We start from the raw sequence: 25,578 nt of genomic DNA, 5'->3' as shown, positions 1-25,578 counted from the left end.
CGAGAGGTCATTAGTGTGACTTCAGAGAAATATAATCCGCTCTTCACGCTGAAATTTCCCATCAAAAAAGTAATATATTTTTGTTTTTGGCGCGAGTTTTCTGTGGAAAGCTTCTCAGTCTTGCGTCTGGCTCCAAGTTCAGTCACATCAGTCCGAGATAAACTGAAAAACGTGCGTGCATCCCGTTAGTCTGCTACTGAGCGTCCCTCGTGACAACTGGGATGCTGAAACATGCTCCGAGGTCGCTCTCAGAGAGGAGGATGGACGCGGGACTCCGGCGCGCACCCATCTCTCCAAACTGCTAAGTGCGGAAACGTTTGGTCCGGCAGAAGCTTTAAGATAATGTTGCTCCAGGCTGTGCAAGAGATAGAGAGAGAGAGAGAGAGAGAGAGAGAGAGAGAGGGAGACGCACAAAAAGTGGTCCCATGAAGTAATGTCTTACATCATCTTAAAGCAAAACGACATTTGCAGACGATCGACATGAAGCGGGCTGATGTGGCTGCATCTGTGCAGTTTTTCATGAATTTGTGATTTAGCCACGGGCGCTGTGCAGCTGGCGCAGAGGATTCGGCTTTTAAACATCCAGCGTTGCGGATTTTAATCCCTTCTTCTGAGTCTTCACAGAGGCTTTCGCATTTACATTTAACGCTTTTAGCTGACGCGCTTATCCAGAGAGACGGGTGAGGGGTTAGGTCCCATGCAGTGACTTGCTCAGAGAGTCATCGGCAATGACAGCTCCGCGTGAACAGAGCTGGTGATCTACAGGAAACAACTATGTAACTCCTCTTTCTGTCCAGCTGCCAATGACGGCTCAAACACTGAATGAGATCAACTCAGACCAAAATGACAGTTGGACTCTTGTGCATCCTGTTCAGGAGACAGTATCACTTCTTTCAGCCAGAACACTGTGTCTGAATATGAAAATTGATCCCTTCCTCATCGATTTGACCGAGTGAATTCCTAATTCAGCACCACGGACAGATCTCAGTCCCGGCTGGTTCAAACTGCCTCCATAAACTGCTTTAGTGCACTTTAGAAATAAATAAATACATTGATTCATATCTCTTAATTCCAGCTCTGATGCTAAATTAACATATTGTATAAATATGAAGTCCATTTTTGTATCAAAACTATGTGAAAAATGAGTTTCCATGCAGGTTTCTCAGCTATTTTGTAGTAAAAAGGTAAAAAAACAACAAAAAAAAACACAACCTTTGGACTCATTACTGAATCATTTCATTCTGGATTATAGCAGCAGGGGGACAGGGGGTTTGGGACTTGTGTATTATTGCTCAGGGCCTGCTCAGCGAATTTGTCATAGAGCCATCAGTATACTCCACAGAGGAGCCAAGAACTGGAGGGTGGAAAATCCACTTTGGATGTTGTGAGATGTAAGGCAGAATTTTAGGCTTGACAATGCATGTCATCATCTGTATGTATGCAGTTGTATATAGGTCACAAGCTAGTGATGTATGTAATAAATGTGCATTCAAAGGTGCATGAGCATCTGAATCTGGGAGACTGAAAGTGTTATGATTTGTTTTATATGGGAGCTGTAAGGTCCCTTATCTGCACTGCCCACATCACACAGAGCCGGAGCAGCACTGACACTAATCCGTGTTTCAGACTGTTGTGTATCTCCTGTTTGCTTTTCAGCTTTGTTTTCTGTGTTGTTTTGAAGCCATGCTGTAAAAAAAATCAGAGGCTTTTATTGCTGCGGTGCTGAGAGAAGGCGGTGATGATGGGAGAGCACCCTTGACTCGTGGTTTTGAGGAGGCAGCGGTCACGCTTTTACCCTGTTAATTCAGAGTATATTGTGCTGGAGAGGAGTTGCTAAGCAGCCACGGGGGACTGAGTGGGATTCAAACAGTGGGATTTAGTACGACACTGAGCATCCCACTGATCTCTTTTCTGTGATGCCGCTTACATTATACGTAATATTGTACTGTTTTGTGGATTATGTGACCTTTACAGTGGAGCAAACACCACTGCAGACATGTCAAACAAAGGGTGACGGTCTAGATTATTCTATTTGTTTCACAGAAGTCATTACTGAGAGTCTATCTCTTGTGTTGTGTAACAGTCAGACTTGTAGTTCTTTCCATGAACCTTGCTCGGGGATGATTCTCTCCCCATATGTGCTATAAACCCTGTTTCTTATTCATCTCACTTATCATCCCATTAGAGCCAATTTCCCTGCCTCCTGTCTTCACTTTAATTCCTGTTTGTGTGCGACTCCCAGGTTAGATTCTATCTTTTAGAAAGGGGTTGAATTTCATGCAACTTCAGCATGAATAATGTAAAACAATGTGGGTCCCAGCTGAGCGTGAAGTAAGAAAATCTGTGTTTGCTCTGACATTAAATTGACAATAGTGGGCTCTTGCAGGGTATCTTGTATTACAGTCTGCAGTGCGGCCAGGGAAATAATTCTGAGAATTTAGGACACTTTGAGACAGGTCAGGTGGTGTTGCAAAAGACATGGTTTAAACATAATCTTGTGTAGAATATCTAGATGTTCTTTAATAAATGTACACACCTGGTTTCAAACAATGTCGCTGTTTTGTGTAATACCACACACACACGTAAAATGATTTTGCCTCATGTCTGTTGTGCAGTCTTGAAAGCAATAAGAAAACAGACTCAGAGTTATTATCTGTGTGCATGAAGTAATAACCCACCTTTCCTTATTCACACTCTACCCTATCTTCTCTTCACTTTTTAGCAACTCACATCTCCACATGAAAGAGGCAGAAGTGTAAGCTGGCAAGTCTTGTGACACAAAATGCACTTTGTAGTTTTCTAACTAAATCATGAATAAAGTAACAGTGCTTCAGTTTTAAAGCACTCATTCTATTTCAATAAAGACAGCCTTTGATTCACATACCTGTGATAATGCACATAGTAACACTAAGGTGAGAAGGTCATCTCTTACAGCCTACTGATGAATAATTATCCAATAGTGGTTTACTGTTTACTGCTGCAGCCATTTCAAGGACATCCAATGTTCTCATGAGCTGCTAGAGGCAGTTCAGTAAGCGGGCCGACAGGGAAATTGTACTCTTTAAATATTCATTTTATTAAGTTCATCCAGTAGGCATTTTATTAGAATACATATAAGGCTCAACTTACTTTACTAGTACATGATTTGGCCAGAGAATGCCCTGAATGAAACAGCAGTCTTTCTAGATGGTAGATCTATGTCTGTACGCTTCTTCTTTGTTATTATTCACAGGTAGGAATAATTAAAAAGAAAACCCAGTTGCTGTGCCCAGCCCACAGATTCGTCACTCCATTGTGGATGGCTACAGTGCCCATTCATAATTTTTCTTTCTGTCCTCCAGTGCCTCAGATGTCTGTCTCTCTGTCAAAGGCTCGATTAACAGCTGCAAGACAGAGGAGACCCACGCTGGGCAGCTGTATGAAAAATCATGTAAGAGGAGCCAAATGCTGACGTTTGATGAGCACCATTTGTTCACCACTAATGCACACTTGAACCAGATTGTCCCTGCACTTTATACTCTGTTACTTGGATCCTAGCTATCTTGGATAAGATACACATACGGGTGGTGTTATAAAAACATTGTGATTTTTAGTGTTGTGATATTGCTAATATTACTGATTTTGTAGATTTACCAGATATTAAGTCATGTTGTACTTTGATGCTGAGGCAAAATTATTATTATTATTTTTTTTTGTTGCCAATAAAGATTTAAATTGATGTTAAAAATTGTTATTATTGTATTGTTAAGTTTTAAAATGCGAATACGTATGGTGCTTTTTTTTTTATTATTTTGTTTTACTTTTTAGCTGGTTGATGAATGGTTCTAAGGTTTTATTTCCCGATGAGTCCAGAGAGTTTGAGATTGAACTCCAGCACATAACAAGATGCTGTTACTCAGTACGACCAGCAGGTAGCGCTGCGTGTTGTAAACAGGTCTGCCATGGGGCTGGCTTCCTTAGTTCTCCATTTTGTATGTTTTTCCTGGAGGTTAGCGCCTACTTTCCTAATGGCTAGCTGCGAATCCCCTTAGCTCAGCCAGTCCAACGCAGTTTGCATGACAATTTACAGCTAAATCGAACAGAAAGACCGTAAACTCGTTAAACACACCGAGCTTACCGTGTTTCGGTCGTTTTGTCGAGCCATGTAGCTAGGATACGGCGCGCGAGGAGTAACGTTAACAAACATTGAGTCAGTACTGCGTGTTGTGGATCTGCCACTTTCAACCAAAACAATGTTGACAGACGACCTGTGGACACATACCAACAATCAGTCATTTCAAGGGTAAATATGAGACTTTATTCACATTTAAGTTGATATATGTTAGCTAAGGTCATATACAGTAACGTTGCACATTTAACGCTAAATATACATTATAAGTGCTATGTTGGTTAGCAGGCTAACATTACTGTCAACGACAGTCAACCGAAATGTAGGTACGTAGCATTAACTGTTAGCCACATTGCTACCTAGCATTACCATACCAGCAGTTAGCAATAAGCTAACATTAGCATACCTTAGACTCAACGGCTCTATATTTGACTTGTGGTCGAACCTATACCATGTGTGTTTAGTTTAAATACACTGTTTATAAAGATTGACACGGCTGTCTATGTGCTCATGTGAACATTTTTCTAATGATAATAGCTAACGCAGGTAGCTATCTTTAGCTTCGTTAGCTATCAAGGGCGCGCAGGGGGGAAGCCTGGCAACTTTCCTCAGTCCTATTCTGACCTGACGGTCGTTACTTACTCTCTGCACGTGCACATTCTGAGAGCATTGTTATTTACAGTTCACTGCGGTAGCTCTACCTTCTCAACGTGTCACACAATCCCCATTTATTGTGTTTTTATATGTTCTCTATGCAATTTACTAAGCCTTCTCTATCTCTTTGCCCCCCAAAATAAATAGATGGATAAAGGAGGAGTGAAGAAGATAATATTCAGAAGAGATGACCATTTAAGCAAATTGGTCTACACTGAAAGCCCTGAGGAGGGAGGTCTGTTGAAAGTGGCTCCTCACAGTGCCATGTCAATCACCTCTGCCACATCTGTCGTTCTTCCATCCAGCCCGTTGATGCAGCCTGGACAGGTGCCTAACGGCCTCAGCAACAGCCCACTTCCAGAGGAGCTTACCTCCGTCACTGCCACCGTAGGCTCCTTGTTGGAAGACCCAGAGTCCAGGGTCCTGACCAAAGATCAGAAGCCCCAGCAGCAGCACTTATTCCAGACTCTGAGTTCCACTACATTTGGGCGTCAAACCTTGAGGGAAAATTTGCCCCAGTTGGAGGCCTGTATAACAGACATAAACCAGTCCTCCATGGATTCACTTATTGGGGGATCAGATCCCAACTTCTTCCACATGAAAACAGAGGATTTCTCCATGGATAAAGGAGACCAGGACCCCATTGACCTCGATCATGCCTTTGAGCACATTGGGAAAGATGTGGACGTGCACCAGAAATTGTTTAGTGACAACACTCTGGACCTGCTCCACGACTTTGAGCTCACTGGGTCCCCCTCTGATTTTTATGTAGGGGATGACGCTTTCCTGTCCTCTCTGGCAGACGATTCTCTGCTTGGGGACGTTAGCTCTGAGAGGGACATTAGGCCTGCTGTTGTTGAGAGCGTTAACGGCAGTGGGGCAGTGTCTGTTACTCTCAATGGCAGCAACATGACAAGTCCTGAGCAGCCCTCCTCTAGCATATCCACAACAGCCTCCTTAACTCCTACAACCACTTTGTCTGCTTTGGTGAAGAAGGAAAAAGATGCTGGCTTTATTCAGCTCTGCACCCCAGGTGTGATCAAACAGGAGAAGACGTCTGCTGGACAGAGTTATTGCCAAATGAGTGGCACGACCTCCACAGACATGCCCAGCTCTAACCCCATCTCCATCTGTGGGGTCAGCACTTCAGGAGGACAGAGCTTCCACTTTGGAGTCAACACGAGCAGCAGTGAAGCTCAGCAGCAGAAGGCTCCGAAACCAATGTCCAACCTGTTTCTCCCAGTGGCGACCATTAGTGCGCCATGGAACAGAGGCCCGGCTGTTGGAGACAACAGGACTACTGAGGCTTTCTCGAGCTCTCCCTCCTTCACCATCGGCTTTGTCAAGTAAGAAAAATTAGTCAGTAGTTGACTCAGTGTGGTCTGACCTGACCTTTTGTTTTAGTGTTACTATGTGTTGTTCCCAGACCCCAAGGATCAGAGGTGTTAATGCTTATCTTTGAGACAGAGTTGTGAGCTTCAGAATATTTATAATTTAGCCAGGTCACAAGCTCCTCAAATCCTCATTCTGCATCGATCATTTTTATGAATTAATAGATCAGAAAGATATTCATTTTTGATAATTTGGGTAATAGACTGTAAACCTGAGTGAGCAAGTCAAACAAAATATTTTCCTGTTGCTGCCTGTCAAATTAGCACAATTTGCCTGAGGGCAGCTTAAATTACTATTATTTTTAAAGCTAATACAGTTTAATTGATATATAATTGTGAAAAAGTGTCTTTATATAGATAGAAGAGTGTCTGTGTGGTACTGAGCTGATTGGACACAGCCTGTCTTTATCTTCAGCATGAACACAATGCTGATGTTTAAATTGAGATTTTGTGGCCCCTGTATTAAGAGGCGTAGAAATGTCACTGTAAGATGTCAAACAGAAGAGGTGTTGTTGGCTCACTTACGCTTGCTGACTCGATATCATTAATTAAAACTGGTGGCTGCTTACTGTTTGTTTACACTGCTTTATGGCTCACCTATTTACATACACATACAAATGTATAACCTTGTATGTTAGGAAATGGTTTCAGTCTTAGTATTGAGTTGTCATTGACAGCTTTTGTTACCTGAGTGCGCTAAACAAAGGTTTAGAAATAGAGAGGGCATTAGGCTATATGTGAGACAGAGACCGATCTATTTTAAAAGAGCTTTGGTCAGGCCCTAATTCAAAGGCTGCTTGGGCCTGAGTTACGCATGAGAAGCATTGTTTTTATTTTTTAATACGACATTGAAAAAACCCATTTATTATCTATTGAAACTTTGTTATCAGGTTTCACAAACCAAATATTGGTCATTCTTGATAACAGATCTCTGTAAGGTGGTCATCAGCTGCTGGTGTTAGTCCAGGATTTTCCCGAAGGAAAAACTTTCCAGTGAGTGAATGAGGCTTATCAGATAATAAAGCAGATATTTTAAATTTGTTTAGGATATTGATTCCTGGGGATGAATCATTGCAGTTAAAAACAAAAATAGAGATAAACTCTGTAAAAGTTTAAAGGAACTAGATAATGACTGGGGGGGGTGACAGAAATAGTTGAAAGTCATGTTTAGTTATTGAATGGAATACAGGAAGTGGTCAGAAGTAGAAAAATGTCAGTATAGAGGCTTGATTTAAAAAAAGGTATATGCATTACCAATATAGTGTGTACTTTTATAAGCTACTTGTCAGCGTGAAGACTAACTTCCTTATCTGAAATAAAAAGCCATTTTTTTAGGGCAAAGTAGGAAAACTTGGATAGCATAATTTTTCTTCAATACTTTTTAACTTCAGCACCATTGTGATGTTTTTGTCAATTATTGTGTAGGAATGGACCGTCTCACTATTTTCCTCTTACAAGTTGATGGATGAGGAGGTGGACATTTCATATGTTTTGATAAGCCTCAACAAAAACTGCTCCTTGCAGGTTTGGTTTGCGGTGTTGGGTTACCATGGTAACGGAGCTTGATATACAATCGAGCTGCCGTCCTGAGACAAAAACGCTTGCTTTAACCCCTGAGTTGGTTTGTTAACCCTGTAATCCTGCTTTGTGAGGCGGGCTTGTGGACTCTGCAGGGCGTGGCTGCAGAAATAGGCACAGAGATCTGGAGAAAGGATGTGAGCCAGGGGAATTCCACTTAATCCAAGTTAGACATCAGGGCTTTTTTCTCCAATGGTCATTTTGTGTCCCCATTACAGTGTTTTGCTTCTGAACCAGATAGCATTTCATTATTAAAAAAATAATTCTTAATCTTAGTATCTCTTTGACTTTTCAGTTTAATAGCTCACTAATTGCTGGCCTGCTTAGCCTCTTATAGAGATATCCTCTCCACGGAGGCTTCATAAGGTCGTTTTGGACCGATCTCTTTGATCCTTAAAGTTGCATCATGCCTAAAATAAGTCGAAGAGGTGCACTATCTGCATGTGGAGCAGATCTGTTAATTCAAACAGGGATGAATGAATCGTGACCTTTGCATTATAGTCAGGCCTATACAGTTAATGGAGAAAGAACTGTAAGAGCTTCTTGTTCCACTGACTTACTCATGTGATTTTGCTGAATCCTAATTTCTGCTGTGATTTCTTTCCAGTGACTTCATGTTCAGATGAATGTAGAGTATCAAGTCACAGTATTTCATCTCCTCACAGGCCCACAGAGTATCTTTTGTACAGTTATTGCTTTGCTACCCTGTAGAGTTGTATGGGTGCAGCTGTGAACGTGGCCTTGGGATCCAGTCTTGAAATGGCTCAATAGAAATTCTTTGCCAACAGTGGTGTGACAGAGTCACAAGTCTTAGAGGCCCTTTTTGTTTGTGCCTCTTTTACATTCACACTTGTCTGATTCACAGAATCTGACAAGGGAGTGATCAGCCCAACGATTCTCACGCACAAGTGCGTCAATTCAACAAGGGCACTGATGTGTGTTTTTACTGTTTGTGCAAATGAGGTTGGTACCATATTCACCCCTGTCTGAGAGTCCTCCTGATGCTTGTTGACCAGAAGCAGATGTGGGAGACACGAGATACTCCTCACCTTCATTTCACATGTGGCTTTAATTGCCTTGTCTTTGTGTTCCTCAGAGGTGTGTGTGTGTTTTAAAGCACATGATTATGTCTTGTCTGCAGGTGGTGTGAGTCCAGATGATTTTGTGTAGGTGTTTGGGTATTGGCTTATCTGTGTCTAAATTTAGCATTTCTCTGTGTGCGTCTCCGTGCTGAACAGGAGTTTTCTTTTGTTGGTTCTTGTTCGCCTCAACCTGTGTGACATTTAGCAGCTCACATAACGCTGGCCTGAACCAGCTCTGTGGTTGTCAGGTGGGTTTGCATCAGGTCACCATCACTTCCATCCTCTCACGCAATAGTGCTGCTTCCTGCTGAGCAGAGGCAGCTGCTGAGAGGGCCTCGCATGGCACTGAGTACCTGACCTGCCATAGCCCCACAGTCTGCTGGTCCACACTCTGCGGGTCTTCATAACCAGTTGTCCACATGCTGTAGTTTTCCATGCATTGCTAGTTAATTTTACGCATCGCAGTTTTACAATCGGATTTCAATTTACAATCTGACTCACAAACAACTAGCATAGTAAAGAATGCATTGTTCCTATTCTGGAAATATACACACCCTCATCGTGTGACAACCGGTTTTGTGGCGTGACCATCTAACATTGAGTTGAACTGAAAGGAAATACCCTTATTGAATGGAGGAAAAGAGCAGAAACATTATTCCTCTGGTAGATAATCGCACAGCTCACTCAGTAGGCCTGTGTTATGCAACCGTTGATTTCAGCGTGGTATTTCCTCCTCTGCCCGTCATTGGCTGAGCCCACGGAGGTCACTTCAATTTGTGGGTCAGATGTAATGACTTAGCCATACATCCTGCTGCTGACTTAAGCCTATGTTCCTCTGGGCTCTTTGACTATAAGATCTATAAAAACATTTTTAAAAACACACACTGTAGGTTAGTAGAATTTCTTAGGGGCTTTTGACTCGATTGTGTGTAATGGAGGAGCACAGCTGTCTCACTGAATAGAGCTGTTCTCACATCTCACATTCAGACAAAGCAGTGTTGTGTTGCTTCTGCATCTACTGTTGTTATGTGCATGTTTGTGAGAAATGTATGGTTCAGGTTTTACACAAGTAGAAGGTCATTCATTCAGGCTTCCTCTGAAGTAATTTCAATGGACGTGTATTCAGGACTTTCATTGAGTTTTTCTACTCATCTATCAGATGCAACTTTAAATTCTCTGTCTTATCCGGACAGATACTGCTGAATATTACAGGAGAAATTGATCCATACATTTGAGAATATAATGAGCAGATTAACTTTTAAATTAAAATGTTTGCTAGTTGCAGCCCTGATATTAACCATTTTATTTATAGTGATGCATAGACCAATCAGTCGTGGCCAGCTGGCTCAGAGCCCGCCGTGCAGTCAGACCTGAGCTGAACGAAGCAGTGCCTGGGCAAGTTGAGGAGCATGTCTGCCAGTGTCTCAACTACGGTGGTAAAACTCCAGAGAATTTTGCATGTAGGAATATTGAGTGAACTTTGGGAAATTGCTATGATTCAGAGGTGAATAAGGCTTAGGAAGAAAACCACTGCATAAACTAAAAGACGTGTTAGAGTATTTGTTTTCTCTTATGTACTCAAGATGCAAAACAACATAAGTATCTATGTGAACATCTTTGGCACTACTCATTGTTATGCATCCTGTTGATGAAATGTAGGTATGAAACCTTCCCTTGGGGCTGTGTGTGGCAGCTGTGGTGCCTGCAGGACTTTGTAACAACTTGTTGAATGTGTGACTTTCTTCATGAAGATGTAAACTCAGTAGAAATGCTTCATATTAAACCATTATTACTACTGATTTACTGCTAGAGTGATAGGCATGACTGGAGGGCTGCAGCCAAAGTCAGACTCTAGATTGAACTGGTGCTGATGAAGTAGACACGCTGTCTGTCACAGCTGTCAGATGTCTCAGCTGTGCTTTGGTGCCTGGTTTGATACATGAGTACTTTATATTTATATATAGCTGCATGTATATATATTAAGCTTATATTTAGTGTATGAATGGTCACAGGGCTGAGCCTGTGATTTGGGACTAATCTTTGGTCAGAGTCATTATTGCTCTGACACACCCCTCACCTCTGTGCCTCACCCGCCCTCCCTCTCTCTCTCTCTCTTTCCGTCCTGTTTTTGCTTCCTGAAAACGAGGGCACGGACCTTGACTGTCAGCAGAACCTTTCAGCTGTTGTAAATCACTATTTATGATATTGCTTGTGTGTGTATGGGGCATGAATGTGTGTGTTAGCTTTGTGTATTATGCATGAGTGTGTAGGTGTGCACATGTGTGTGCATGTGGGTGTGTCATAAGTGCTGTGGCAGCCAGGACCACAGAGCGCACTCACTCTGCTGACCTACTTTCCCTACCGCCTCTCCACAGCTGGCGCCGAGTGAACACACCAGATCAGATGCCAGCCATTCCAGTCGCTTTGACATTATTACCGCATTCCCCTGTTACCACAGTTTTGCCTTTTCTTTATTTAGATTTTGTTGTGTTTTTACACCAAATAGGCTTATAGAAATTCACCACTCTCTAAACTGAGGTTAAGAGGATGTAGCTAAGTCTGTGCAATGTTTTTGCCCCTCCTCTTACTTTTGTGTACAGTTGTCGAGTCAGCAAAGCCCAAACTTTGGGAGTGGGTTCCTCCCACATCCAGTGATGGCGAACTAAAGGTATTATGGTTATGCACACAGTAGCAGCAAAAAAGCCTCATTCATTTTACAGGCAGGAAGTCACCACCCGCCTACACACAAGTCATTAAAGGCCCCTATCACGGAAACTAATATGGAAACTTAAACCTTGGGGGTTATGTTTTTAAGTGCTTAGCCATGCTTTAGGTTTATTCTTCTCCTTTGGTCTTTAAAGTCAAACACTGGGCTAAAAATGTAGCCTAACTAAGCAGGTTTGTCAGTACAGCATGAAAGAGGAGACAGCTGCTCCTTGTAGACAGTGACACTGTGAGGGATCCTCCTCAGACTCAAACATAACAGTATAGGCCTAAGGCAAAACAATGGCCACTTTATGTCATTGTACTCTATCTCCATTGAATTACTTTCCAGTAGCTGCATGACTTATGTTTAGTGAAGTTGTTGCACTAATGTGCATTGCTCTTAAAGTCGTACTGTGTGTTATTATTAGAGGGCAGAGGAAGCAGATATTTTAGAGAAGTCCAGCCCAGTCTTTAGCCCAACAAACCCAGTCTCTCCACTCCCTCACAGAAGCGGTGTTGTTCTGCATGCAAGAATGATTCAGAGCGTGCAGACCAGTTCCCCTTTCTATTTTGGTGGCTCTTAACCTCGGGAAAGGAGCACTTCCTTCTGCTCCTCCTCTACTCTCCTCTTCACGCTCACATGAGTTTTTGATGACGATGACTAGTTGTTCAATCTTGAATCATGTCAGTATTAATTATAATCCATCCATACACCAAAATCAGGTTTGAAGCCGCCAGATCTATGTGAAGAGTCTTACTCTCTTATTATATTAAGTTCTGTTTAGGAGCTTGACCTCGGAGACAACCAACTGAACAAAGTAACTGTTCCTATTTATATCTGAGATGACTCATTACTGTGGCTCGGCCAGAAGTAGGTCAAGTAGGATGATTAATATGAGGAGTGAATGCACAGAATGACCCTAAACAGAAAAGGTTTTGCATTAAAATAATATAGTTGTAATGGCTGCATGTCTAAATCAACTAAGAGCCTGAGGTATACAGAGCCAAGGGGCTCGCAAAGCTACTCGTGACACTCGCGGCTAAAAGGGGATTATGAATTGTTAAGCGGGGCACTGGGCCATCGGCATTATCGTAAGTGCGTGAAGTGGCTTGCCTCATTAAAACCCAAGCTGATTGATCACAGTCTTACAGACGTAAGCGGTTCACTTCCTCAGCATGGTTGTTGTTGAAGTCGAGGCCCATCTCAGGGTGTCTCTGTTTCTGCGCTGTGGCTGCGCTCTGACCGATAATACACTCTGAGGGAATGCGAGTACTTCCTGTCAACGTCGAGCGCTCACTTCAACAGATGGTTTCAGAAAGAGGAAATTCGTTCTCCCCACATTGCTGCGCAGCTTTGATTGTTTTTGTCTGACTGACAATCCACAAAACAGATTCGTACCTGGTATTATGGCTTAGCTGAGTGTCATCAAACGGACCTAGATCAAGTTTTTTGGACATAACTTGAGGCTTATTTTTGTTTTCTGACAAACATATAGCAGCCACAGTAATTGGATTTCACCCAGTAGCCTAAAGCCCTCTAGTAAAGCTGTCCAGCTGACACCATCCCGGTGGGCCAGTGAAGGACAAACTAGTTACCCCTCCACACCCTCTGACATCATCATCATCATCATCACTCTGGACTCATTATCCTCCTCCGCCCACCCAGTTGGCTGCCACACCCTCCTGTTGGGGTGTGAAGGCCTTTTGTTTGTGTGTGTGCATACTGTATGTGTGTGCTCAAGAAGCCCCACATGATTCTGTGTGTGTGTGACAGATGGCGTACTGATTACATCATGAGAGCAGCAGAGCTTTGATATGAATTGTATTTACCATGTGCCCCTTCACCCAGGCTACGACTGTTTGTGTTTACTGGAGGGTTGTCGGGTGTGAAAGGCAGGTATCATTGTGCCCGTTGATGACAGAATCATTCAGATGATAATATAACATTGATATTATAGTAAAATACAAACTGTGAACGACAATAGCTCATTATGAACAGTCTGTCACATCATTATCATCCGCATACAATGACTACAATGACGCATTTTTAAGATTGTTTTCCCTATAAATGAACTTAAAGCAACATTAATTGTCTTTTTAGCAACTTGAGGGCAATGGATCACGCTGTAAACACAAAATTGACCTATTATCACCTTATAAAGTTGTTATAGCAAACTGGAGTCACATTTTTGGCCTCATGGGATCTGACTGTGTTGAGGTGGCACTTTTATTTTCTTAGACTTCCTCTCACAGTCAAAAGACATGCACCGTGAATATGGAGGGTAGTCTGTCTCTGTGTGACTCCCCTATCATGACTGGAGGCCTGTGCACACTGTCCCACACCTTTTAACCCAATGTCTTCTGCCGCCCCCAAACCCATCAAAGAACAAAAATGGTTATATGAATTCATTGATGTTTTTAGCTGAATTTCGGATCTTACGTTTTTTTCCCTGCTCTACCCCGATTTTCCAAGTCGGCTCTGAGTTGGCAGTATTTACCAAATATGCAACTTTTTTATCACCTACAATTACTAGAAATAAATTACTCATGGCCTCTGCCCCTTGCAGTCAATCCTGTGCCAGGCAGAGAAACCACAATGTGAAAACAACACATTTCCATTCAGTCAGTAAAATAACAAGTGCATGTCCTGGTCATAGTTTGGTTCAAGTTGCCCCCCCTAAAGTCTCTATTTTGATTGACAATGCCAGGAAAGTTTTTATCCTGTCTGTGTTGCCCTGTGTACAATGACGCAGCTAAAACAGAGCTTCTTGATTAATGATTCAGGTCATTGACATATAGGGGTCAGCCCTGGTTCACAACCTCTAAAGGGGGAATATCTGGCTCATTAGTTGCTGAATGATTCACTATGTTAACCTGCTATTGGTTTACTCTGTCTGTATCTCTGTAACTCTGTCTTTCTGCCATTTGGCATTGAGTGGTAGCTCACAGTGGGGTTTTAAGTCCTGCTGCTGCTGCAGACAACACTGAGGAGAACAGTGAGACTGAAGTTACTTTAAAACTAAAACAGTTTTGTCTGTTACAAACCACCTTCTGTGATTTGAACATAGTACCGTCCTGTACAAATAGTGTTCTTAATTTGGAGCTGCTATCATTTTGTGATTTGCAGCCCCCTGGAGAATTTATCCTTGAGTGCTAAATGGGGTTTAATATTACTTATTCTCTGCCCATGAAATAATACATCGATAAAGATGGTGCTATGCTGGGAGACGCTAATGTATTTTGCTGGTTATTACAAGACTACTAAAAGGGGATTATATGTTCATTCATGGTGTCTTGGATAGGTTGGATTTGGATATGTGATTAGCCCCTTTTACACTGCCAGTTCAAGGTAGGATTATTACGTCTCTGTTACGATTCGTCTTCTGTGAAAAACACACTGAGGCAGAATGATGGGGCGAAGTCATTCCGCCTCTGAGCTGGCATAGGAAGTGGTATCAGGCGTAACAGAGGTGAAACAGCATCAGTGTAAATAGCGGAGCCAGCAGGGCAGAACAGCATGTGTGTGTATGTGAAGTTTGTTTACACCTCACTCACATTTTGCTTCGCAAAGCTGGAATGCTGTGTAAAAATACACACTGTGGCAGCTTAACGCCGGCGTTGCTTGGTCCAATGTAAAATGGCAAAGGCTGCATTACGGCAGAGTTCGTTATGGCGCTGTGGCAAGAACCGCAAAAGCAATTGATTGTAGATTGTATTGTTTTTTGTTTCCACTCTCGCAAGTGGATGATTCATTTGATTTCTGTCTGTAAGTAATGTAGTGTAGTGATTGTTTTAAAGTTAAGATTGAGTCCAATTTGCCAAGTCTGAAAAGGGGTTACTGTTCAAAGAACACCTGCATTTGAATACTACAAAGTCCCAGCAGTGTTTCTCCACCAAGTTCTTTGTTTACTGTTGCTTCTAATATTGAATAACATCATGAATAGTGTTTCTTCTGCTGAGGTTCACCACCTCAAACAATTAGAAATGGGGCTTACAATAGGGAATATCATTTGTTTTTTGCGTCTTTATATAAAAAAAGATGCTTAAGCACACAGGGTTTTCATTAGGTAGTCAGATGTATTTAAAAACACCTGTTTGCTGGATGTTAATGGATTTGGCCTCTGTGTGTTCTCAATTAAAACTGCCCCACGTTTCACCCCTCACTGCTGGACCAGGGGGGATCTTTTCAGTGAGCATCCTACTTTGTGCTCTTCTTGCCTCCCCAACCAAAGAGATTATTGGGTAGACACTCCAGGGTTTGAATTTCAGCTGTACGTATCTATGAGTGCAGGCAAAGATTCTCAGGAAATAAGGACCCACAAACTATGAAGTCATTAGAGGTAAATGGACGGACTTATTGACCACAGTGTGTTAGCAGTGCTCAGAAAGCTTTCAGCCCTGTCATGACCAGACAGCGTCCTCTGAGCTCCCTCCCTGATCTTTTTATTTTTTTATCTGACTGCTCAATGCCTGTAGACTTGATGCTTTGATGTTTCACTCAGGTTTTCCCATCCTGCTACACCCACTGACTACTGGGGCCTGGCCTGCTTTCATGCTAATACCCTTGTGTTGTGTAACTAAGAGTGAACTTGTCTCCCTGGCTCAAATCTGCATACGTGTGCTAGTGTGCAGTGACAGTTCAGGGCAGCTCTTATCAAACAAAACTGTTTGTTTTTGTTGAGGTGGCAGACTTGTGGACACATGGAAGGACTGACACGGTTGTTGCACGTCTCAGGCTCAATATCCCCTCAGTGTGGGTGTTGTTGTTGCTGTGGCCTCTGGGTTAGAAAGGGGGTGTGGACCTCTGGCGCATTCATGCTGCAAAGCCTGACGTCCTCTAGTGGTAGATTTAAAAAAGTACATCTCTTACCTCTGTTGTTCACTGGGTCTGGAAACGTTTGTGGTTAAATCAAAGGAGGAAGAAGAAGGGCTGTTTTTGTGACAACCACTGGATTTAGGACGTGACCACAGATCGTCAGATAATTTCGGCTTTAAAGGCCCCAAAAAAGGCACAACGGCCTTATACATCTTCTCTCGTGGAAGAGGAATGAAGGCAATGTTGAGGAAAAACAAGCACAAGGAACACATTGAGTCTGATGGGAGTAGCTTCATGTATGTGTAGTGCATCTGTGCAGTTTATTTTTTTTAAAGCTTCAATGCAGAGCTGTAAATCTGAACTACAGCGGCACTCACACTGAGAGGATGCTTTCAGTAGGAGACGAGGGCAGTATAAATGGCATATAGTAGACATAGAGTATTTCTCTTATATGGATTTGACTAAAACGTCTGAGCTGGTATTTTATGATACGTAAAATCATTGTAATGTAACACGTTCTGCTGATAAAAGAAGTCAAGATTATATGGTCCCGTTTGCTTGTACATACAACATAATTAACATTACATTCACTGTTATTCAACTAAATGCATTGTGTTTATCCTTACCTGCATTCGCTGGTGCATTGCTGTTACCTGTAGATCAGTTGAAGAGCTTAACATTATCGACACAATTGTCAATATAAGGAAGGAACAAAACAATGACCCACTCTTAGAAAAGCAGCTCCACAGCGCAAAAACTCCTCAGGGAACCTTTTAGGAGAGACTGAATATCCCTGACATTTCTCCCTTCTCCCCTCTGTTCTACCTCCAGACAGGAAGTGGGTACAGTTACCCCCGCAGCACAGGGAAAGAGCGGGACTCATAAAATCTGCCTGGTGTGCTCGGACGAGGCTTCAGGCTGCCACTACGGCGTCCTCACCTGTGGCAGCTGCAAGGTCTTCTTTAAGAGAGCAGTCGAAGGTACAACAACATCATTATTTCTCACTGATTAATTTGTCGCCTGTGATGTCATTGATCGCTAATCTCTGTCACATAAGTTTGCTCAAACGCTGGAGTAATTATGATCTTAAGTTGGAGGCATGATCATTACGAAGTAAAGGACCGATGCATCTAATTAGTTTTCCCCCCTAGAGTGTTTGCCGCAGCAGTGAAGGTAAATAACAGATTAATCTTCCTCCTCTGTGTGCCACAGGGCAGCATAATTACCTGTGTGCTGGGAGGAACGACTGCATAATAGACAAGATCAGGAGGAAGAACTGCCCAGCCTGCCGCTTCCGCAAGTGTCTGATGGCGGGCATGAATCTGGAAGGTAAATATTAACCACACAGATAACGCCAAACTGTGAGTTGGTTTGATTGCTTCTGTCTCCTCTCCACCTTCTCCCTTACTTCCACTTAACTCTTCCCTTTACGTTCATCCCCGTTTCCTCTCCTGCAGCACGCAAAACCAAGAAGTTGAACCGCTTAAAGGGCGCCCAGCCGAGCAACCCGCCCGAGCTAACGACTCCTCCGCCAATCGAGGCGCACTCTCTTGTACCCAAGCGCATGCCTCAACTAGTCCCCACCATGCTGTCTCTGCTGAAGGCGATCGAGCCAGACACCATCTACGCCGGCTACGACAGCACCCTTCCCGACACCTCCACCCGCCTCATGACCACCCTCAACAGGCTGGGCGGCCGACAGGTCATCTCAGCTGTCAAGTGGGCTAAGGCTCTGCCAGGTAGGTGGTCTTCTTTGTCAGTAGGAGTGGGTGCAGCAGACTAAGAATATGTACTCTGAGATAAAGTTAGTTTTAATGAGTGAGTGTGCAGAGAGAAGGATGTGACACATTGAGGTGTTGCAACACGTTTCAAAAGAAAACTCTGCAGAAAGACAAGTTTATGATGTGTGCTGTTCTCATTGTTTGGCATTGCACAAGCCAAAATGCAGCCAGCTTGTGCCGTCCCATTTTCTATTAACAGCACACAACAAATTGCACGCATGAATATTTGACGTGTTAACTGAAAGCAGGAGATGTAATATATTGGAGCAGAGGAAAACTGATTGTGTAAAGACACAACATGTGGCTATGCTCCGTTTGAGGCTTAGATTACACATAGGCACATTTGGTAACTCCAGTAAAATCTGATAAAAGAAACAAAGAAGTTTACATAATACCACCTTTTTATTTACTCATCAGCACACATTGTGTCTCCATGTTCCCCCTCAGGTTTCAGGAACCTGCACCTGGACGACCAGATGACTCTGCTGCAGTGCTCCTGGCTCTTCCTCATGTCTTTCGGTCTGGGCTGGAGGTCTTACCAGCAGTGCAATGGAAACATGCTCTGCTTCGCTCCAGACCTCGTCATCAACGAGTATGTATCATCCATTTTCAACCCATCATGTTTAATTTGATACCAAAAGTGGTACGACAGAGATGTGTTGATGTGAGATGTTCCCGGTTAAAACATGTCTCAGTATTGTCATCGTTTACAACGCACAACAGAGTCCGTGTGTTGATGTGCAGTAGTGAGGCTCTCTGCTCTGTGCTGTGTGTGTCGTATCTCCCGGGAGTCAAACGATGTCAGTCAGCAGTCAGCTGTAATCATTGTTTGATCCCTGTTATAGACCCGATGACTCCGTTAGTAAACAGCCATCTTCGTATCGTGAGCAGTCGGCACAGCCTGCGTGCTTCAGGCTGTGGAAGGCCTTTTGCTTTTTTCCTTTTTTCATGATCACGAGCTGAGAGTTAATGCGATCATGATTAATATCTGATGATGATGTGTTCTCTATTTCTCAGCCGTCCTCCTAAACAAACATTTCACTACAGATTGTTGTATTTGGAATTGATTGTGTTAGCTTTGAAACAATCTTTCTCTGTTTGGTAAAAGTGTATTGCCAGTTTCATTTTAAGACGGTTTCATGAATAATGGCCAAGAATCTGTCCCCTGTGTTTTCATGATGTACATTTGTAATATTTATTTTTATTTTCACTTGAATGAAAAAGAAACTCCTGAGCATAAATTCAAGAGTTTTTGCAAGTTTGTCCCTACTTTCCACCCACAACATCACTTTATCACTGAGATGACACTCGCTCGTCTTCTTAACGTTCTGCTCCAACAAGCTAATAGACTGAAACTCATTTCTGCAAGAATGATTTAAAACAGGATCCACAAGCAAGACCTTGAACGTTTAATCTACAGAGATGCTACGGGGAGCTGCTTCATCTCCCTGATAGAGACTTCACAAGCGGCCGTATAAATCAGCTATGACTTAAGGTTAAAGCAGGCCGCGCTGTTTTAACTGCTTCTTTCTAACTCCACCAGGGAGCGGATGAAGCTGCCCTACATGGCCGACCAGTGCGAGCAGATGCTGAAGATTTCCAGCGAGTTTGTCCGGCTGCAGGTTTCCCACGATGAGTATTTGTGTATGAAGGTCCTGCTGCTGCTCAGCACAGGTAAGACAGCTCCACACCTTCTTCCACTATGCCACTGTGTTAATGCAATCATTGCAAAAGCCATTACTCCAATCCAATACTGTCCATGGACGCTGAAAGATAATGTTGATGTATGCATGGGACAAGAAATCGCTTCGTTGCACTTTCCCAACTCATTGACTGACATGCAAAGATCATTAATGAGAATTGAATCCTCATGACCTGCCCAGTTTGATACAGGAAAATACACTCAACTTTTACCATCCATAGCCCTTCCTGATTAACTGCAGACAAACACAACACCTTATGTTGTCTCCTAAGCTTAATCGAGTGCAGGAGAATTAAAGGTGTAAACAAAGACTAATTGTACTCTGATTAAAAACGTGTTTAGAACTTTAATTGCAGCTGTCTTAAACACAGCTCCCAGTCCAAACACATCGCCTCAGTTTTGTTCTGACTGGCATGTTTTCTGTTACTGCTCTGTGCTCTGAATGTTATTCAGGAGCGCACCCTGAAGATGACCTGATGTACATTAATCAGCAACAGTTTTAGCCTCTCACATCATGTTTGTGATGATGACAAAGTTCATCCATCTTTGCAATAGAAAGCCAGAAGCATTACTCCCTTAAACCTCCTCATGGGTGCAGTACGTTATCCTTATCTCCGTCCAGATGTTGACCTTTAGTTTTCCCTCTCCCACAGTGCCAAAGGACGGCCTGAAGAGCCAGGCGGTGTTCGATGATATTCGGATGTCGTACATTAAGGAGCTGGGGAAAGCCATTGTGAAGCGCGAGGAGAACTCCAGCCAGAACTGGCAGCGTTTCTACCAGCTCACCAAGCTGCTGGACTCCATGCACGAGGTAACTCCCCACAAATGAACGTTAGAGGCGGTTCTTGATCAGAGTGATTTGCTTTAAGCATTTACATAGTCCAACAATACTTTTTAAAAACATTTTTATTTCAGTAACGCAAAGTTACCTTTTATTTGCAGTGTTTGATAATGACAAAGGGAATCTGAGTTACTTGTGAAACCCTCTTCTTACGTCTAATAAAACTATATTTAGAAAAAAATTAAAAAGCTTTGGGACTTGCCGGACGGAAGATTGGGAGCTTTTGAGCTTCATGCTCAGAAAACACAGTGACATCTGGTGGCCTGCAGCCCTTCATGCTTCCCACTGAAGCACTCGTTAGGTTAAAGGGTGACTCTTAATCACCCATATGTGTGAATGTGAGCGTGAAAGGTTGTCTGTATGCGTCAGCCCTGTGATTGATTGGCGATCAGTCCAGGTTGTACCCCGCCTCTCGTTCAATGACAACTGGGATAGGCTCCAGCCCCTCTGCAACCATGAACAGGATAAGTGGTATAGATAATGGATGGATGGATGATATAAGTGCAGGTCTTACAATACCAAGGTCATTCATTTCTCTTTAACAAACACTGAATGTGTTTCTGTATTAAACATCTAACAATTGTTCACCTGTTTGTGTCTGTGTGTGTGTGCGCAGATGGTCGGTGGACTGCTCAACTTCTGCTTCTACACCTTTGTGAATAAATCCCTGAGTGTGGAGTTCCCGGAGATGCTGGCGGAGATCATCAGCAACCAGTTACCAAAATTCAAGGCCGGGAGCGTCAAACCTCTCCTCTTCCATCAGAGATGACTTTACCCCAGAACAGACACATTGCCTTAAAAATCCCACCATATCACCTCACCACCAGCCCCTCTACCCCTCCCCAGTCCCCAGCCCCCAGCCCCCACCCCACCCCCCCTCCAGGAGCAACGATGAGAGGACTGAGGATCCAAGGCGAGGAGTCAGTGATGTTTTTGGGAGCGAGTATGCAACTTTGTGTAAAGACTGGAGGTGTTTGTGCAGACGGCGAGCACAGAGGTTTAGTTGAGCAGTCTAAGTGTAGTGAAACCGGTAGGAAATGTTTGTAAGATAAGAGATAATCACAAAGAGAAGTAGGCTAACATCCACGTCGTCTCAGGTTTCCTACCCACAAACACAGAACAATATCTCAAATAGATACAACAAATATCTATGTATAGGTTCTGATAGTATTTTCTACATTTTCAAATCGTAACCGTTTATACAATTTTACAGGTTGTTACCTGGGAAGGTAACAGTTTAATTAATAACATGCTCTTAAGTAGGCTTTTTGACTGTATGTTCCTCTTTTAGTTTTGATAGGCGGTTGTAACAAACGTTATAGTCACATGGAAAAAAAAAAGTTTTCAGTCGTTTAAAAAGCGTCTTTCATGCTTTGATTGACACGACGAACATATAACACAGTTCCGTTGGACTGTCAGTCAAAGTGCGTCATTCAGAGGATTATTTATCCCACATGCCGACCTCTTCCAGGTTTACACAATTCTATTATAAAAGGGAAAAAAATGTGCCTTTTTTGCTTCAAATATCATCTTAGTCATTTCTTCCTACCTGTCCAAGACGTGCCGCTGCTGAAGCCGTCACGGTCTACCGCCATCATACGTTGATTGTACTCTTTGTTACATGCAGTGGAAAGTTTTCCTTTTCTTTTCAATGGCTGTGTTTATCTTTAGAAGTGGCAGCTCTGTCCATCCTCCATGTGTAGAAATGATTCTTATCAAAGCCTGCTTCCTTTCATGCCATTTCCCGCACACTCTTCTCCTCTAAGTGCGATTTGAGGCACTTTGTACCCTGCTAAAGGCTTTAAAGACTGTGAAGAAAGACTGTTAAACTGTACCGGTCTGTAATGTATGACTTTAGATCGAAGGTAGAGAACTTTTTCTAGTAGGACATAGCCCACTTTATTTTAACCCCCACTCCTGCCCCAGTAGTCTAATAATGGAATGTGATAGATACCTGCGTCTACCAATCATAGAAGAGAGGGCATGTTTTATTGTGTTTGCAAGATTATGTCATTTTTAATTAATCAGGACAACTAATTTCTGCGTTTGTAAAGTGGCTCAGACTGGTTGGAAAAGAACCGTCCCTTTTTTAATGCTTTTTACAGTCTGTTTTATAAAACTGACGAACATGTAGCCGTGATTCTGCCACTGATGATCCTTCAACAGTATATCCATGCACTTAATACGCTTCTGATCTGGATAACTCATTATGAAAGCCTTTGCATTGTTGCTTTCATGCATTTGTTAGAGAAATAGATGGAGATTTTGGGGAAAGCTTATTTTCTCTCTTGCCTAACAATAGATGAGAAGTTGATACCACTCTCATGCCTGTACAGCAGATATGTAGCTGGAGTCAGCGGCCAGTTAGCTTAGCATTAACACCGTAAACAAGGGAAAACAGCTAGCCTGTCCACAGGTAACAAAATCTACTTTCCAGCACCTCTAAAGCTCATTAGTGGATATGTTGCATATCATTTGTTTAATTTGTACCAAAAATATAGAAATAAAACAATTCACATTTTTATTGGGTTATGTGGCTGACCTTCAGGCTTTTCCGCTGGATGCGGGGCTACTGGAGAGACAGTCAAAGAAACACATAACCCCCATTAAAATGCTTAATTGTTTTATTCTGCTTTTTTGTACATTAAACAAACAAAATATAACATATTGATTATCTGTAGACGTGCTTAAAAGTAGACTTTCTACCCTTAGAGTAAGCCAGGTTAGATGTTTGCCCCAAGTTTCATCTGTTAATGCTAAGCTAAGCTAACTGGCTCCAGGCTGTAGCTTCATATTTGAAGAATGGCACCAGTATTTTTCATCTCACTCTAGACAAGAAAGGGAAAAGGTGTATTTCCTAAAATATCACACTATTGCTTTAAGATGAACAGTTTGTATGTTAGTCAGCTTGTGTATACGGCACTTTGGATCGTGTGTCGGCAGAATTCATCAGCCTGTAAACCTCCCACAGCTTCTCCAGTTTTAACCCTTCTGCTCCTTTAATGCCCTGTTGGCACCGCGTCTTAACGTCTGTGTATCTGTCGTGCAGTTGCACGTTAATTTGTTTGTCTGTTATTTAGTCAAGCCCCAATGATTGAAAGCACTTAGCATCAGTCACTCATGGCGTCTCATCACAGTGAAAGTTCAGTGTCACGGACTCGGGAGGCGGGCATAATGGCTCCTTTATTCTCTGGGAACTATTTCAGTGCCAAACTCCTGGTTTTGTCTGTTTTCAGTGATGCTGAAAGTCAGTCATAGTTTGTATCCGAAGAGGAGACAGGTCCCAGTATTGAAGCTTATACATGTGTCCACAAATAGATAAGAAGTCCTCAATTACCTGAGCTTGAGATCCTCATTAATGAGTAATAGCTGTATGTGTAACACAAGGCACTTGGAGATGTGTTGTCTGGTCACACAGAATAATGAAGGTCCGACAGTTTCCCTTTCTTCGCGTGTTGTAGACGTTGAAATTTGCTGCAACATTTTCGTCAGATGTCAGCTTTATTCGTCATCATCAGGGTGTTTCATAACCCCAACGTCTCGTGTGTTTCAAGCATTAAATCACCCAGGTTCTGACATGAACGTGAACCTTAAAGACGGAACTCGTTTAGTTGAAAAGAAACACTTTTGACAGTCTAAAGGTTTTGATGCCCCGCTGGTTCAACATAATTGGATAAATATGTCAAGTGAGCAACTACAAAGAGCTCGATGGTGCATCAAAACATGGCAAATTATTCTTTCACAACAAAGCACTCGTTATACAAGTAGACCCGCTCCCATGCTCAGGTTATTGACTTCTGACTTACGCATTATGTCTGTGTTTATGTCCTGAATTGAAGAACCAAAAGTTTGGATTCAGTAAATATATATGTTTTGTTTTTTGTCATGAAAAATGTATGACAGATTTAGGCGAGGAATGTGCTGCCACCGTCGTCATTCACACTCTGAAAAACAACCTGTCTCTTTTCTTTTTGACGTTTATTCAAAATAGTTTTAAAACCATCTTCATTAACTGCAAAGGGGTTACTCATGGGTTACTTTCACATTCAGTATATCCAAATCTCTGCTGCTGCTGCTGTTCATTTAAACAGCTTAAATATATATATCTAAGAAATCGCACACTTGCCTCTTCTTGCTCAAAAATGTATCCTAGCTTACTTTCTCGTACATTTTTGAGGAGGACATCTTTATATGCAATAGAAACACCAGATACTCTATCACCATCACATTACAAGATGTGGTTGCCTCATGGTTTCTTTCCAGGATAAGCTATTTGCATACAGGAGATTTACTTTTAATTTTATCTCTGCAGGACAGATTTTCAGGAAAAGATACATCAGTGATCGGTCCATCACGACTGATCACAAACACACAAAAAAGCCTATTTGATGTTTGACAACAAGGTGACCAAAGCAAGCACACACAAATCCAACTCGTCAGTGTAAACTAAGTAGAAGACAAATGTACAGTTCTTTGTTTTTTGTTTTTTTTAAACACATTTTTTACTCTATAATGGCTTTGGTCAAATTGTGTAATACTGTGAATAGGATAGGAGTCAGTCTTTTTCACTCACACAAAACTGTTTGTGAAAGTAATCAACCAGCTTGAATCTAAAAGGATTTGCACTACCCAAATATTGTTTGAAAATCTATTTTGTATAAAACATATGCAGACATTTTGAGAATTATCAAGAGCAGATCATGTTTCATTGGTATATGCTTTCTCTAAAATAGAAAAAAACATTTGTTTTGCTTAAATTGAATCTGTACATATAATCCATTGTAAAGAAAATGTGGTGTATTTGTCTCCAAATAACAGTTTTCTATACCTCCCCTCTGTATAATTTCTCCTCTGTAGTGTGGCTCCAGTTGATCTTTTCCTCCATTGATTAAAGGTCAAACTGTGTCTGTGTGTGGTAC

General features: G+C 42.3%; 1 protein-coding gene across 2 annotated transcripts; it reads left to right on the top strand.

Annotated features, from left to right (window-relative positions):
• Window positions 1-4,014: 4,014 nt before the first annotated feature.
• On the top strand, window positions 4,015-25,564 carry nr3c1 (nuclear receptor subfamily 3, group C, member 1 (glucocorticoid receptor)). Of its 2 annotated transcripts, none has more exons than XM_069670216.1 (9): window positions 4,015-4,282; window positions 5,068-6,108; window positions 17,167-17,315; window positions 17,548-17,664; window positions 17,793-18,074; window positions 18,564-18,708; window positions 19,660-19,790; window positions 20,472-20,629; window positions 21,276-25,564. In XM_069670216.1, the coding sequence occupies exons 1-9, from the start codon at window positions 4,233-4,235 to the stop codon at window positions 21,426-21,428; spliced, it is 2,226 nt and encodes a 741-aa protein (XP_069526317.1). In that variant the 5' UTR covers window positions 4,015-4,232; the 3' UTR covers window positions 21,429-25,564. The 2 variants fall into 2 exon arrangements, with proteins under 2 accessions (XP_069526317.1, XP_069526316.1); XM_069670215.1 differs by having other exon boundaries at window positions 4,910-6,108.
• Window positions 25,565-25,578: the final 14 nt, after the last annotated feature.

The sequence above is a fragment of the Semicossyphus pulcher genome, unplaced genomic scaffold, assembly GCF_022749685.1.
Source record: "Semicossyphus pulcher isolate SPU_LCO1_2020_fin unplaced genomic scaffold, fSemPul1.0.p SCAF_2, whole genome shotgun sequence".
NCBI lineage: Eukaryota > Metazoa > Chordata > Actinopteri > Labriformes > Labridae > Semicossyphus > Semicossyphus pulcher.
This window is presented reverse-complemented; position numbering and strand designations above follow the sequence as displayed.